The 15,793-nt window shown below is 38.2% G+C and overlaps 1 protein-coding gene across 1 annotated transcript; it reads right to left on the reverse strand.

Annotated features, from left to right (window-relative positions):
- Positions 1 to 524: 524 nt before the first annotated feature.
- Positions 525 to 10,237, reverse strand: LOC121863841 (60S ribosomal protein L13-like). The gene is made up of 6 exons (XM_042362726.1): positions 10,171 to 10,237; positions 6,748 to 6,945; positions 5,590 to 5,641; positions 4,868 to 5,041; positions 4,149 to 4,280; positions 525 to 643 (listed from the first exon to the last, which is right to left on the reverse strand). Exons 2-6 carry the CDS (start codon positions 6,936 to 6,938, stop codon positions 557 to 559), a joined length of 636 nt encoding a protein of 211 aa, XP_042218660.1. The 5' UTR covers positions 6,939 to 6,945; positions 10,171 to 10,237; the 3' UTR covers positions 525 to 556.
- Between the last annotated feature and the right edge of the window lie 5,556 nt (positions 10,238 to 15,793).

Below are 15,793 nucleotides of genomic sequence, written 5' to 3' on the forward strand. Positions count from 1 at the left end.
AACTTAACATCTTTTAAGTATTTTGATATCACACAAATTTCTAACGTATGAAATCAAAATTTGAACTTATGGATTCAATCATCTTTACATTTATCTTCTCTCTCTCTCTCAGGCACTCCTATCCTGCTAGAAGGTGGCCAGAACCAGGACAGACCTCTTTATATTTTACTTACCAAATATGTGGAATGGCATCCTGCTAAGGGGATGGGAGTAGGCCACCAGCTGCTGAGTGCCAAGAAGACAAGAAACAAGAGACCAGTACCTACCAATCACCGTGCACCACAGCAGTTAGAGGCTTCTAAAAATACCTCTTAATTTTTGGATCTTTTTTATCAACTCATATTTTGAAACAATAAATAATACAACTAAAATAGATGAAAATTCCTACATTACAATCTAGCTTATGCAGTTTTGTTTGCTAACTTCACATCACATTGCTGGTGAATTTTCTAGAATTATAAAAAAATCGAAGTATTTCAATAAACCAAAAAAAAAAAAAAAGTCAAAGGAGAGTAAAACATTAATTTCTTTCACTTGTTTACTCTTAGTGTACAATTTACTTCTTGCCAGTAACAGCAGCATCTTCTGCTGCCTCCTTAGCCTTCTTGGCACGCAGACCCCAATTACGAGCAATAGAACGTTCCTGAAAAGAACAAAATTTTATGCACCTTTCTCTAACTGTATAGATGAACAGCAAATTTAAGGAATACAGTGGTCCCTCGGTTAACGAGCGCCTCGGTCAATGAGATTTCGGTTAACGATTTACCTTCCATAAGATTCTTAACTTCGGTTAACGAGCAATCCCTCGATTAACGAGTTTTTTACGAGCCGACTTCAACATGTTTTCGCTTGCATTTGGCGGTCCACCAGCTGTAGTATTAGTCCGCCAATACAATAATCGGTTTTAGGGCTTAAATTCCTTACTATTTTAGTAAATATCAAGAAGTTTATACTATTCAATAATTTTAAAAGTTTAATATTAACTTTTTTAGTCATTTTAACAATTATTGAACATAATTGAAGGTAAAGAAACTAGTTTCTGGCGTGCCATCCAGCCTGTTAACACACCAGACAGGCGTTAGTCTCTCTCTGTTTTCACTGGAGGTAACATCTTGCTTGAGACTCTCTTCAACTAAATGCTTTTTTTCTGTGTTTCCAAGCAAATCATTGGTCATTTTGAAATATATTTTACATATTGACAATATATAATGCAGTGCAGTGTTGATTTAAAGAAAATAATCTTGAAATACACCAAGAGAACTAATATTTTAAGGGTGAAATGGTGCCATGGGGTGACTTCTCTTCCACCCCAATGCCTTCTCTTCTTCCTTCTCCTCCACCCCAATTCTAATTCCCACCACCACCACCATCATCATCATCATCATCATCATCATCCAGGAGCCTTCTACATACACACCTCAAAGTAAGTGTACTTTTCTACCTTTTTTGTTGAATTTAGGCAATTTTCGGCGAGCTGGAACCAATTACCCAAAAACCCATTGAAACAATGGTTTCGGTTAACGAGCAACCTGCTGGAACGGATTGTGCTCGTTAACCGAGGGACCACTGTAATACATAATAAAATTAAACTAAAATTAAACAAGTACAATATACTCCTATTGAAGTTTTCTTAAATCATCTTTAACTACATCTTCCTGAATAACTAACTTCTGCAGTGCATCACTTCAAAGCTCAGTGGAAAACTTAAGAGAGCAGAGGCACTGCTCTTAATTATAAGAAATTATACACAAGAAATTTTTCTGATTGTTCTATACTATTCTGAATAAAGACTTTCCCAAAGTTGGTGACAAAGACAGGCATTTTTCCATGCTTAAAGCCTGGCAAGGAATGTCAATGTGCCTTAAACCTTGATTAAACATACAGCATTAGATCATTAAACCTTTTTATCAAATACCTGCAATACCAATCTTGATGAAACCTCATGAAAATTTTATCCTAGTCATTTGTACTGTACTAGTTTTGGAAAATTTTCAATTTCACTTATAATTTTAAAATTTGCAATTAACCAATTCTCATCTTTATTGATTTTAAAAGACCATAAACCTTTCACATAATAAATTCTACAAATAATACAACTATGCTAGATATTAATGTCCCATCACTTTGATATCAATATCAACGAACACTCCATGGTGATATTTTGCTCACTGCAACTTTACAACTGCTTCAATATTCTTGTTTAGTAGCGTTTTTAGCCTGAGATTGACCCCAATTAATCTTCACATTCTAATATTCCTATACTGTGTATATATATATATATATATATATATATATATATATATATATATATATATATATATATATATATATATATATATATATATATATATATATATATATATATATATATATATATATATAGATACAGTAAGTGCTTGCTTAACGTTGCCCCCGACAACGTTGTTTTGTTATAACATCGCTACTCTTTAGACACCCATGATTCCGACAACGTCTTAACTGGTTTGTTATAACGTCGTCACAGATTACTTTGCATGGCGCACTACGCTCTCTCGCGGAGCATCCCCAGTCTTTGTTAGGCTTCCACAGCATACCTGCGTGCTTAAGTGTTTTTGCTATAAATACTGTACTGTAACCATTCGTAACAGTTTCCAAGCACCCAACAAGTGTTAGTGACACTAGTGTTGTGAAGAAGCAATGAAAATGGAGGTTTTAAACCCACCACACACGCGCTCCACCTCTGCCCACCAGTGAGTACTGTATAATACAAAATGATTTATATATATTTTCTAAAAAAATTCCATCGAGTTTATGTACAGTATATGTAATGTATTTTATGGGGGGGCTAAGGGAGGCTGGGGAACGTAACAAGCGTATTTATATATTTCTTATGGGGAAAACTGATTCTGTTAATGTTGTTTTTTTCAACAACGTAACCACGACATTAAGCAAGGACTTACCGTGTGTGTGTGCGTGCGTGTATATATATATATATATATATATATATATATATATATATATATATATATATATATATATATATATATATATATATATATATATATATATATATATATATATATATATATATATATATATATATATATATATATATATATATATATATATATATATATATATATATATATATATATGACCCTCGTTAATCTAACTACCGTTAACGTAAATTTCGGTTAACGAACTGCCTTCCATAAGGATCTTCAATTCGGTTAACGAACAAAAATTCGGTTAACGAATTTCTTACGAACCGACCTCAACATGTTTTCACTTGCACTGACCGGGCAACCAACTTTAGTATCAGTCCACCAATACATTAATCGGTTCTAGGGCTTAAATTCCTTACTATTTTAGTAAATATCAAGAAGTTTATACTATTCAATAATTTTAAAAGTTTAATATTCAATTTTTTAATCATTTTAACAATTATTGAACATAATTGAAGGTAAAGTGACTAGTTTAATGCGCGGCATCCAGCCTCTTAACACAGCAAACAGGTATTAGTCTCTCTCTGTTTTCACTGGAGGTAACATCTTACTTGAGTCTCTCTTCAACTAAATGCTTTTTATCTGTGTTTCCAAGCAAATTATTGGTCATTTTGAAATATATTTTATATATTGACAATATATAATGCAGTGCAGTGTTGATTTAAAGAAAATAATCTTGAATTACACCGAGAGCTAAAATTTTATGGATGAAATGGCGCCATGGGGTGACTTCTCTTCCACCCCAATGCCTTCTCTTCTTCCTTCTCCTCCACCCCCATTCTAAATCCCATCATCATCATCATCCAGGAGCCTTCTACATACACACCTAAAAGTAAGTGAACTTTTCTACCATTTTTGTTGAATTTAGGAAATTTTCGGTGAGCTGGAACCAATTACCCAAAAACCCATTGAAACAATGGTTTCGGTTAACGAACGACCTTCTGGAACGGATTGAGTTCGTTAACCGAGGGGTCACTGTATATACACTGTATATATTTTCCAAATATGTAAGGCTCTTAACCCCAACAGTCCACGATATCTGAGGTTACTGAAATACTACTGTACATTAATCCACCAAAAGGATGAGGTGAATTGCATCCCCTCTACTCTAACATTACTGGTCTTTCGCTACATACAACACTTACGCAAAAGAATAAATCTTACCGTTCGGAGAGCGTTAAAGCAGCTGTAGTTTCTATCCCTCCTGGTGATGACCCTAGCCTTCTCCTTCTTTCCTTTCTTAACAAGGGGCATTATGTCACCCACCAGCTGTTGTGCCAATGCCAACTCTTGAGGCTGAAACAACAAACAAATATGAGATATTGTTTATGCTAAAAATTCAACCAACCAAAGAACCTCAAAAGTTTAATTCTACTCAATCGGAGCTAACTATTTAAATATTAGGACACAGCTAAAAGCGAAACATAAGCAACTGTGAAATCCATAGAATTACAATATCAAGACAAAACTAAACTGCCGATTTCTAAATCCAGATTATATACAAAATAGCAGTTAATCTTAATGATCACAAATTAATATCCTGCTCCCCTAAGCTATTTCAATACACTTGAGAAAAATACTGGTACCTACACCAGATATTCCCCCTTTTTTTCACCATGATACAAAACAGGTTGCAAATCAAATGAGTCTCAAACTAACCATCGGAGTGGATCATAATGGTTAGGTTAGGCTGGGGTCTATCTGAGCAGTTACCTACTGAACCCATGACTCCTGGCTATGTATATTGTGATAAACCTGTATCTCCTATCCTGCCCAAAATTTAAATTTATAAATTTATTGACGAAGTCCTTGTTACTGTAAACCTACCACTACCTTTCTGACCCACGAGTTCATATGGTTAAAATCTAATATCCACAACTTACAGAGGAGTCTGTCTTCTTTGGCTTGCTGGCCTTCAGAGGGAAGACGATGAGCTTGCTCTTGTATTCTTTAAGGCGCTGAACATTCTTCTGTAAGGACTCCATGGACTTGTTAGTGCGGCGGTAGTCTACAGAGATGCCAATGGTCTGAGCATACTTCTTGTAAAGTCCTGCAGCCTGAAAAAATCTGCCAGTCAAAAAGATGCCCAGTACAAACAGAGATGAGATCACAGTCACCTCTTTGGGCAATTGGGGTAACTGAACAGTCAACATTAATATGAAATTATTGAAGGTCAAGAGCAGTAATTTCTACTTTTACAAATTCTAAGTAAATACAGTATATTGTCCTGTAAGCAACTTAAAGATTTAATCTAACAAGTACAGTTCTCCTTGTAGCATGGTATCCTTCAATCAAGAGTATTCATGAGAGTTAGAGTGCAGTAATCATTCCATATCATGGAATAAAGCGAGCAAACCAATTCCGTAAGAGGGAGGATTCCACTAATTCAAACATTTATACATTTAGCAATGAAGTGGATATACAGCATAATATTCATAAACTCCACTTAGTCCTCGGAAACTTCATTGTCAGTTAGATTTGAATAGAAATAGGTTCCAATCCTTTGTTATTCTGTATTTTGCATATGCCCAAGATGTACTTTTTAGCTATTAAATATCAGATCTTCAGCTCTAATCTACACATACATCAGATACACCAAATATACCTTCAGCTCCTCCAAAGTGAAGCCCTTGCCCAGTCGCTGCTTTGTGTTGTACCTGAAATGAAGTAAATTATATATTAAGACAAAAAAAAAAAAGCAATTCATCACTGAAAACAAATTTTCATAAACATTTGACCCTAAAATGTTAATAAGTTCCAAGAGTTGTATTCATCTTTCACAGGTGACATTCAGATCATATAACCCGTGACAATGAAGATACTTTACCCTTAGCTTGATGTTTCCCACTACCTAGACAAGAATGCCAATTATCTACTGTGACTGATATTAAACAAAATGGCATGATGAAACTTTCACATACATTAATCTTCTCAATGTCTCCTCAAAACTATTCAGTACATACACAAGTCTATAGTGCAATATAAAACAATACTGTACATGCATTAATTGCAAACCTTAATTCAGAAACTAGACAATTTTTCAGGACTGTAATTACCTATAACAGTTGCAATTATGTTAACGTGAATATTTATCTTTGTACTTCATTATCATAAATACATTAACTAATTTTGACCTAAATTGTGCAGACACAAATTCTTTAATTTTCAGGGTCTATCATATCATGGAATTGCCCAAAAGAAAAATGTTGTAAAATTATACCGGGTACAAGCAAGGTATTTTGAAATTTTACTGATGATTACGCTAACTGGTAACAATTCCAAGCACATGATGGATCCAAAAACTAAATATTAAATAAAAAAATCTGATTTCATCACCAGCATTAATCTGAATGAATCTTTATTGAAACGAAGTGATACTCATACTGTACTGAAATTATCTCTTATACAGTACTTTAAAATATATTTTTATATTTTATTTTTTTTACAGGACAAGACGATTTAACAAAAAAATACAGTAACCTGTAAAGTACCATTCTTGTTCAGTCACTCAACACCACAATTCAGGCCAATATGATAAGTTTCAGCAATGAACAATACATATGGAACTGACACAAATTCCTTTTTGCAAAAACATTCATAACATGATATTTATTATGTTTTTAATGTTCTAATCACACAAGCAGTTCAATTTCAAAATAACCATTCAAATAAAAGACCAATTTTCCATGTATAGTATATGGATACTGCCTTTAAATATCACCTCTACTACAAAATTGTGAAACGAGAAAAAAACTTAACCTACTTGAAGGTTGGGCAACGAACCACAGGCCTCAGTCTTCCTAGGGGCCGTGGAGCAATTTGCCGAGCCTTAGCCTGCCTCTTATTGCGGCGCCTTAGTTTGCGGGCAGGTTGGTTGAACCACGTGCGCACATAGCGCTGCCAATCCTTGTGGAAATGATTGTTTGGGATAATATTATTTCTCTTCGGAGCCATGATGGACCTGGAGGAGAAAAACAAAAACAATGTTATGTTTTTTTGTATTGTTTTTTTCAAATGGAGACTTACACTGAGAAACCAAAATAATAAAACCTGGTGAAATGACTTGGGAGACAATCCAAATATTATTCACACATATTTCTAAGATTGCATTATATAAAACTTGTACAGTTATGGCATTAAACAGACACTCCCTGGGTTACAGAACACTCGGTTTACAGAAATTCGAGGATACAGTATGCCTCCCATAAGTCCCATTTAAAAATTTTAGGGTTGTGCAGGAGTTTCTATTACGGAAGGTAACTAGTACGGCATAACACTATTTGTAGAGGATTATGCGTAAGGCAGCTGTGCGCACCACCCCCTTGTGAGATGCCATCTGTGATTCTGTACAGGGTACAAGTAGTACATACATGTTTACCTTATGGAAGGGTCATTTTCGGTTTACAGAAAATATGACTTACAGACAGGGTCAAGGAACGGAACCTTTCCGTAAACAGGGGAGTGTTTGCATATGGTACTGAAAACAAAATAATGATAGAACAAATCTACAGCTTGGGGTGATGGAAGACCATGCGTACTGGGAACTGGTGCCCGTTAAATTTGTTTTACTCTCCTACTGTATAATTTTAAAAAAATTAGCCCCTAACAACCAAAGAGCATGTTACTTTCACGGAATACAATTTTCTTGAAAAGTTTCCCTGGTCTCGACTTTTTTTTTTACTGTACTGTTTATGTAAATTTTGTTGCTGCAGATTTTTGCCCAATCTTTTCCCAAGTTACTTATTGACATCTAAAGTTACCCTCAAACTGTCCTGACAAGCTTTTAACAGGTACAACCATTGAATTAACAGCTGTCCAAAGTTACACTATGTCTGCGGTACCAATTTTAGGACATTCCACCCTAGAAGATAAATGCTTTCTTACCCCATGAAAATGTCAAAATCAGGCACATGCACAAGTAGGGCTCAAGATGGGCTTGAGCCCCTGCCCCCCTCGATGGTGTTTTTTTTTAATCATAAGTAACAAGAGGGTATGTTATCCACTGTCACGAAAAGAGAGGCAGATCAGCCAATTTAGGACACAAAGAACTTAAAAGAACTTGGTGAGGAAAAAATCCTCATATTATTCTAAAGCCATGTAGAAACACTGCTATAATATTATATGTGGCATGCTTTTGTGGCACAGCTTGGATTTTAGTAGAGACATGATCGGTTTACTTCCTAACCCTGTCCCATTCATGGAGGACTGGGGCCCTCCCAGTCACCGTCCAACATCGGGAGCTGTTACTCGCTCTATCCAGTTGTGTAATCTTGTATAGGTAAGATTGTATTCTAAGCTAATTAGTCAATGCTAATTAGCCAAATCACGTAGCCATGGCCGGATTAACCAGCTACGGGGAACCTGGGCAAACTCCTCTATGGCTTCCCCCACCCCATTATTCCATCCAGTAGGAAACTGCAGTGGGCCTATTGGCCCATACTGGGCAGTCCCATTTACACCCAACCCCTATTGCTCATATATCCATCCAACCTGTGTTTGAAGCTATCCAGCGTATTCGAGTTAATTATGATATTTGGTAACTTGTTCCACTCATCCACTACTCTATTTCCAAACCAATGTTTACCTATTTCGCGCCTAAATCTAAATTTGTCTAATTTAAAACCATTGTTACGAGTTTGCTCCTGGTTGGATAGTTTGAGTACCTTTGTAATGTTCCCTTTGTTCAGTCCTGACTTCCATTTATACACCTCTATCATATCGCCCCTCACTCTACATCTCTCGAGGGAGTGCAAATTAAGAAGTTTTAACCTGTCTCTGTACTCAAGGTTCCCGATGCCCGGGATTAGCCTTGTCATTCTCCTCGGAATTCTTTCCAAGGAATCTATATCCATTCTGTAATACAGTGACCAGAATTGCATTCAAGGGCCAACCCTTCCCCTTGTATATACCTTCTGTCTCATGCTCTCCCACACTCACTCCTACATCCTCACCTGCACACAAAATAAATATTGGAGCATTTCCCTTTGTAGCTTCATGGAGTACAGTATATCCTTAATTCCAAAATGTCCACTTTTCGTTGTAGAGAATAACCCGATACATAATTAAATTGCTACTATTGCACTGCTGACCTCTAAAGGCCAGATTAATGGGTCTCCCACACCTCTCACACTTGGCCTTTTATTGCTTATTAAGTACATTTTCATAAATAAATTATAAAATATACCAAAATTCAAGGGACATTTATAGCTACTGTATATGGCCTCAAAATGGCCCTCCAGATGCAAAGGCTCGCTTCGCTCGCCTCCATCCTCAGGGGATTGTGCCCTTTTTGCAAACTCTCAGCCTCCCCCCATTTGACAGAACACAAATCTACAACCTACTTTTGATGTCAAAATGGCAATTATTTGGATCTTGACTGTTGCTAGTTTGGCAGACAATTTTGGTATCAATATTCAATGTGTAATGCAATGGATATATAATCTTTTCTGTGGAAACGCTAAAATACTATTTTTTCAACTTCAGAGTTGAGAAACATTTAGTAAAATAAAAGTGCATTTTTTTTACAATACTACAAACTAACATTAACTAACCTAATCTAAACACTCCTACATGTTGTCAGGCAATGAAGTCACAGTGGCTGGTACAGAGTATGAGCGAGAGTTCACAGGGGCTGAAGCAAACTATCTTCAGCCAATAACTTTCCACACTGGCAAAAATGGACTTCCATAATTTCCAATGGTTAAAATAGGAGTTTTGGTGTACCCCTCTTTGTAGGTTTACCGAAGTTGTGGATCCTGGAGAGTTTCAAGTCAAAATAAAGGGTAATAAATACATAGTCTCCTTCCCACAGTAGATACATGGCATTTAAGTACACTAATGTTCCACAAAACATCACCCCATGAATAGCTTGGTATGTGATGTCTATGTTGTGGCATATAACCCACGTTTATCACGGCAACAGAAACATAATTTAAGTGTTAGAGGTCATATATTCATCCACACCTGCTGGTCAACTAGCGGTGTGTACATCTAAGTGTTTTGAATGTACACATGACCCATCTCACTTTTACCGAGTTTAATCTTAAACATCCACGTATTATCATAGTGTATTAAATTGTAAACTTCTTCACTAGCTATTACACTATTCACTAACAAATATTAAAACTACCTGAAGCCTGAAATAACAACAGTAAATAATTCCAGACTAAAACGTTCTCTCACTGACCCTCTTGGCTCTAGACGCACACCGAAAGACACACACCAGCAAAACAAACCCTAAATACGGCTTCTTGGTTCTTATTTATTTTACCTTGATATAATGATTATTTAATATTTATCTACACAATGATCCTTGAAAATATATAAAACTTATTTTTTTTGTTTTATAATATATATATATGTGTTATAAAAGGAAGATTTAGTGGTAAATAATGTTTATGAAGGTAACTGTATCATAGAAAATGTTTCTTTCTGAATAACTGTAACTATTATTAATTTATAGTTTCTTGCATAGCTGTGCTTAAGGTCGTTTCTGGACAAAGGTCAAGTAGGCCTGGCTGTATTGGAAGATTTTATTTTGTTCTAACAGATCTGAAGAAGTGAAGAAACAAAACCTGTGGAATAGTTTGTAGTTTCTTGGGCACGATACCCGGTGTAGCGGATCAGAAGTTGCCCCGGACTGTAGTATAAGCCAGGCAAGTTCTGAGGACGCCCATGAGGGCAGAATTGTAATTTTCGGTACGGGGAACTTCTGGTCCGCCTATACGCGGACCAGAAGTAAATTACCTAGTGGGCGGCAACTCCTGGTATCAAAGACTATAATACTAATAATAGTCTTTGCCTGGTAAGCTGTAATGTCATCAAACGCACATGCGCAGTTATCGTTTCGGCAACTTCGGGTCCGCTACACCGGTAACCTCAGAGCTGCTTCATAGTCGTACTCGTCTTTTAAATGTCTTTTAATACTTGGAGCTTCCACTACATGGCTCCTGTGTATTGTAAAGTATTTTTATTATTTAATTAGGACAACTAGGTATTTTACACATGTACCTCTTCATCTCATCATAAGCAATGATAAAGGAATGGGGGTTAACCTGATCTTTAGCCCCTGTTAGCACTTGTCATCAACGAATGTTTTTTTTTCTGATTTAATTATTAATGTGTATACTCAATCGAGTGTTAATACCCGGAGTTAACTACAGCAACATACCTATACCACAACAACAATATGAACTTTGTCTATGGACCTTCTTTTCCTCTCCGAATTACAACAGAAAACCAGAATTCCCGGAGAAAATCCGACGTGTTCAGAAAGTTCACTCAAAAAACACCTTGTTCATGTCCAACTGAAGTGGGACCCCCATAATTTTGCAGTGGTGAGAGGCAAGATAGTTAGTGCTGTACCACTTATACCCTGAATATAACTTAATTATATTAAACTATAGAAGAAACGAACTACTAGGAATTACCTAAAACAAATACGACAGTTTATTATGTTTATCTGTGCCATTCCTGATGAAAAGAGGCTTTTCAGCGATTATTTGCTGCAATTCACTGAAGGACGCGGAGGCAGTATGAGAATAGCGTACTTCCCCCTGTGTCTCAACCACATGTTTCACTCAGCAGTAAATATCGTGTTATTATATCCCGATGTAGCTGTAAGGAATGTCGTGAACTGGGGAACTTTCCTTCTTTTAGGTAAGGTGGAATACGAAATATAAATGACGCAAGAAAGGTATTATAACCGTTTCTTGTAATTTTTCTAAGTCTATCTTTTTTCAATTCAATTTTCTTCCTGTCTTCTTCATACTTCGAGATGGATTGTAGTGGATTTCTCCCCTACAAACGCTTGTCGCTGAGTGGCCGACCCCACGAATTCCCCAGTGTATGCCTCGTGGTCTAGGTCAACCAGCGCCGCCCACGGAGCGGAGGTCAACTATCTACCCACGCCTACCTCCGCTATAAAAGACCTGACCTCGTGGTGACCTCTCTCTTCTTGTAGCTACAGCCGCAGCAAGCAACACCACCTCCTCCGCCGCTTCCTGGCAGCCCTCGCTCCCGCCGGCGAGCATGGCGACCCACAAGCTGTCCTCTGAGCATCCTCACCAACCAGCTCTCTCTACATCACGCTTGTAACCACGCTGCACTTCCCAGCACCAAGCTGCATTGTACATCCAATACAACATGTATACAGAGAGCACATTGTGAGTTTCATTTCTCCATCCCATCCTGAGTGTGAACCCAAACATCACGTACCCCACAGGATCACCTCTTGTACAGTCCTTGTCGCTCACTACGACCACCACTACACACACGATAAAGTTTAAGGGATGGGAAGAGGGTAGTGTGAGGGGGGTAAAGAGGTGTTGTAAGGAGGGAAGTAAATACGTAAGAAGCTCAGAGGAGGATGTGCCAGGGAAGACCCAGTGGGTTGTCAACTCGCCAAACTGGTGGGTCATACAACCCTGCGTGCCTCTCATTTTCATCCACCTACAGTAAAACCCTCCCACCCACCTACCTATACCTCATGCCGTTGTAACAAATGCATGTGAAGCTACAGAACTTTATATTTCCAGGAAGTTAAGTCGACTAAGTAACCTGCACACATACACGCAACACAATATTCAGTAACATACACAAGACACCTATTATTACACACACGTATACACAAAATGCATTACTTTGTTACTTGTATATTATTTGTCAATCAAGTGACCCATTCCCCAATTATGTAACTATACTTTCAGCCTTTCGGCTGTCATGTTCTTTCAATAAATCGTTAATTATTATTACTCAATAACTTACACATACATACCGGCAATGAAACGTTTTCTGTAAGTCAGTCGATTCGCGTCTGTCTCTGCCTGCTCGTGTGTCTGTCTGTCTGTTGTTGTGTCTGTATATAATCTTAGCGCCAGTTTACAGTCTACAAGTAACAATAATAAACCTGACGAGCACCGGCAAGTGGATGGGGGCATTTCAAGGGATTCCCCGGTGAATTTCTCAGTAGACAGATTCTGTAAAAACGCAACAAACGTTCACTCTCGCCAGAACAACGCCCATCTTTATATTAACTGTTCTTGCGTCATATGTTTATTTTTTTTCCAACTTTATTGGAGAAGGTCAAGAAGGGAACTATAGTACATGTGCCACGGAAGACTAGGAAAAAAACAAACAATAATAATAGTTGTTTGTTGCACGGGAGTGACATTCATTTAGTTAAATGTATACCGTGCTAAGTTAACTTTTTATGAAGGGGTAAATACAATGAGATGGGGTGGAGAAAGCCTACAATATGAAGAGAAATAATGTAGAGCTTAACCTGGAGAGCACACCAGATAGGGGGCAGAGGAAGTGATGGTGAAAGAGTTTTGTATGAATACCTGAGGCTGGTGATGTAGTTTTAAAGAGACAGTCATACTCCCCATAAAACAATGTGGGAAATGGTGGCGAAAATTTAACGCAGACTTTTTGAGAATCTGAAACCAGATTAGGTGTATCAGACTGGTGGTGGGACTCAGCCGCCTCACCAACACAGACTACTGTATATACTCGGCCGCGCTCCTCCAGTGTAATAAATAATTTTGGCATAGCCTGTCAGTGATTGATGTGATAGCACCAAGTGTGAGCTGCTTTAAATACAGACTTGACCAACACTGGAACATGCTCAGAGGTATGTACATCCGAATGTCCGGATACTGTATGCCCAACGACGTAGTTTTCCAATAGAATGCGCAGGTGTGCTCCTGACAGCAGTTCTGCGTCTGTATATTCCAAGATCTTCAGACAACTCTGGAACTGTAATTAGTACAATAGTGAGAAGCTGTTCCGGTCATATTTTAACTGTAATCAAACATGTCATCGTATTTACTCGCTTGGAAACTGCGCGCTTGCAGCTCGGGTAAACTATTTCCTTCGTTGAGCGATTAGGATTTGTGGCCTTGTGAAGTACGTCACCTGAAATCTAGATCATAAATGCAAGTGACTTGTATTCTTATACTGATCCTGCTTGTTAAGTTGGTCTCCTCTAAGGTACAAGTTTGTTAATAATGAGGAGGTCTTAAGCCAAGTAATCTTAAAAGAAGCGCTCGTGAATTCCAGTTTTGTGACAGGATGGCACCTGTCTCCTTGCCCTTTATCTAAGCTACGCGTTTGATCACGGTGAATCTGGTTATATGCGACGTAAGGATGTTCATGTTACTTATGTTTAGTCAACATATCTGTCGATGCTCAGACGGAGTCATTTTGTCTTTTCCGTTAATATAGTGATGTAAAATAAAATGTTTAATGCTTATGTTAACATTCCATGCCTAACTAAAGTACAATGTACATGAATAATACAAACACGAACGCTAAGAAATAAATAGACACTTTGATATGATAGGCAATGTTTTCCGTTTCTGTTGCACCACTCTGGCGTAACACAATAGCAGCCAGCTGTACGAGTAATTAAGCACACCACTGCCTCAAGTAACTCACTGTTATATCATGCACTCCATGATATATCAACCTTAAGGTTTCTTGCTATATTTCTTGAATTTCAAACTATCAACTAGCCAAATTGAGCATCTAGGGCTGCCATTCCTGGTGCTGATGAGGTGGTCCTATGCCCCAGGCACACAGAGGAGGTTCTATACTATACGCTGAACAGCGTCGTGTATCTACTGTATGGTACGTCGGTGTCCATCTGAGACAGTTATCTATGAAGAATAACAGACCAATGTATGGACACAGCAACATAATTATTTACTAACATTTCGACAAATACCTCTAATCATCACAGATATTAACACTTGAATTACAGATGTATATGACAAAAATTACAACTTGGGATACAATACCATTCATGCTTTAACATTGTTGCGGGGGTCAACTGCACCTGACAGCGGCAAGATCCATGATATATCTGAGATCCGGATGAATGACTAAGGCAATATACAAGTTATTAATATATTCTTTACAAGCACACCTTACAATTATGGGCACCTTTGTAGTGGCATTAACTACTGAATACCTCGTTATACCCTTACAACTTTACTTTTACTTTTATCCTCGTCGCCACTGATCGGCTTGTTAGCCGCTTGGGCGATCGGTCACGACTCTTTCCTTTATATTCTTCACCAAAAGGTCGGCTCGCTAGCCGCCCGGGCGATCGGTCACGTCTCTGTCACGCACTGTTGGCAAATACTGGGCATGCACCGGCTCCTGAATGTACCTGAACCCGCTCCAGTGTTGGTCAAGTCTTCTCTTGAAAGAGCTCACACTCGGTGCCGTCACAACACTTTCTGGTAGATTGTTCCAAGAGTTTACAACCCTCACTCCGAAAAAGTTTGCCCTCACGGTTTTCCGGACTTGCGGCTTCTTCAATCTTGAGCTGTGACCCCTTGTGGGGCGAGCGTCCGCCAGCTCCAAGTAAGGACACTCAACTGAGTAGTGCCCCCTGAGATGCTTATAAACCTCAACTAGGTCCCCCCTTGCCCGTCTGTAGTATAAGCTAGGCAAGTTCAGGCGCTCCAATCTCGCAGGGTAGCTGAGATGCCGAAGTGCAGGCACCAGCTTGGTGGCCCTCCTTTGAACATTTTCAACCAACTGACAGTCCCTAGCATATCTCGGGGACCAGATGGGGTGACAGTACTCCAGATGGGGAAGCACTTCACTCCTGAAGATCGTCACGAGGGACGGACCGTCTAGATATCTGAACGACCTTCTTATAAGACCCAATAATTTATTTGCCTGATTTACCTTCTTCTCACAATGGCCCGAGAACTTCAGCTCATTGTCAACATACACACCTAGGTCCTTCTCACACAGTCTCAACTAGTACATTTTCTTCATCCCGATAATAACAA

Source organism: Homarus americanus, unplaced genomic scaffold, assembly GCF_018991925.1.
Source record: "Homarus americanus isolate GMGI-L3 unplaced genomic scaffold, GMGI_Hamer_2.0 scaffold48354, whole genome shotgun sequence".
Lineage (NCBI taxonomy): Eukaryota > Metazoa > Arthropoda > Malacostraca > Decapoda > Nephropidae > Homarus > Homarus americanus.

Excerpts from the sequence above, each read along its gene's own strand:
- LOC121863841 (XM_042362726.1), bottom strand. The coding sequence starts at position 6,938 with ATGGCTCCGAAGAGAAATAATATTATCCCAAACAATCATTTCCACAAG. Across the intron at positions 5,642-6,747 it reads GTTCGTTGCCCAACCTTCAA|GTACAACACAAAGCAGCGAC; the intron begins GTAGGTTAAGTT and ends ACTTCATTTCAG. Across the intron at positions 644-4,148 it reads GCTTTAACGCTCTCCGAACG|GAACGTTCTATTGCTCGTAA; the intron begins GTAAGATTTATT and ends TGTTCTTTTCAG.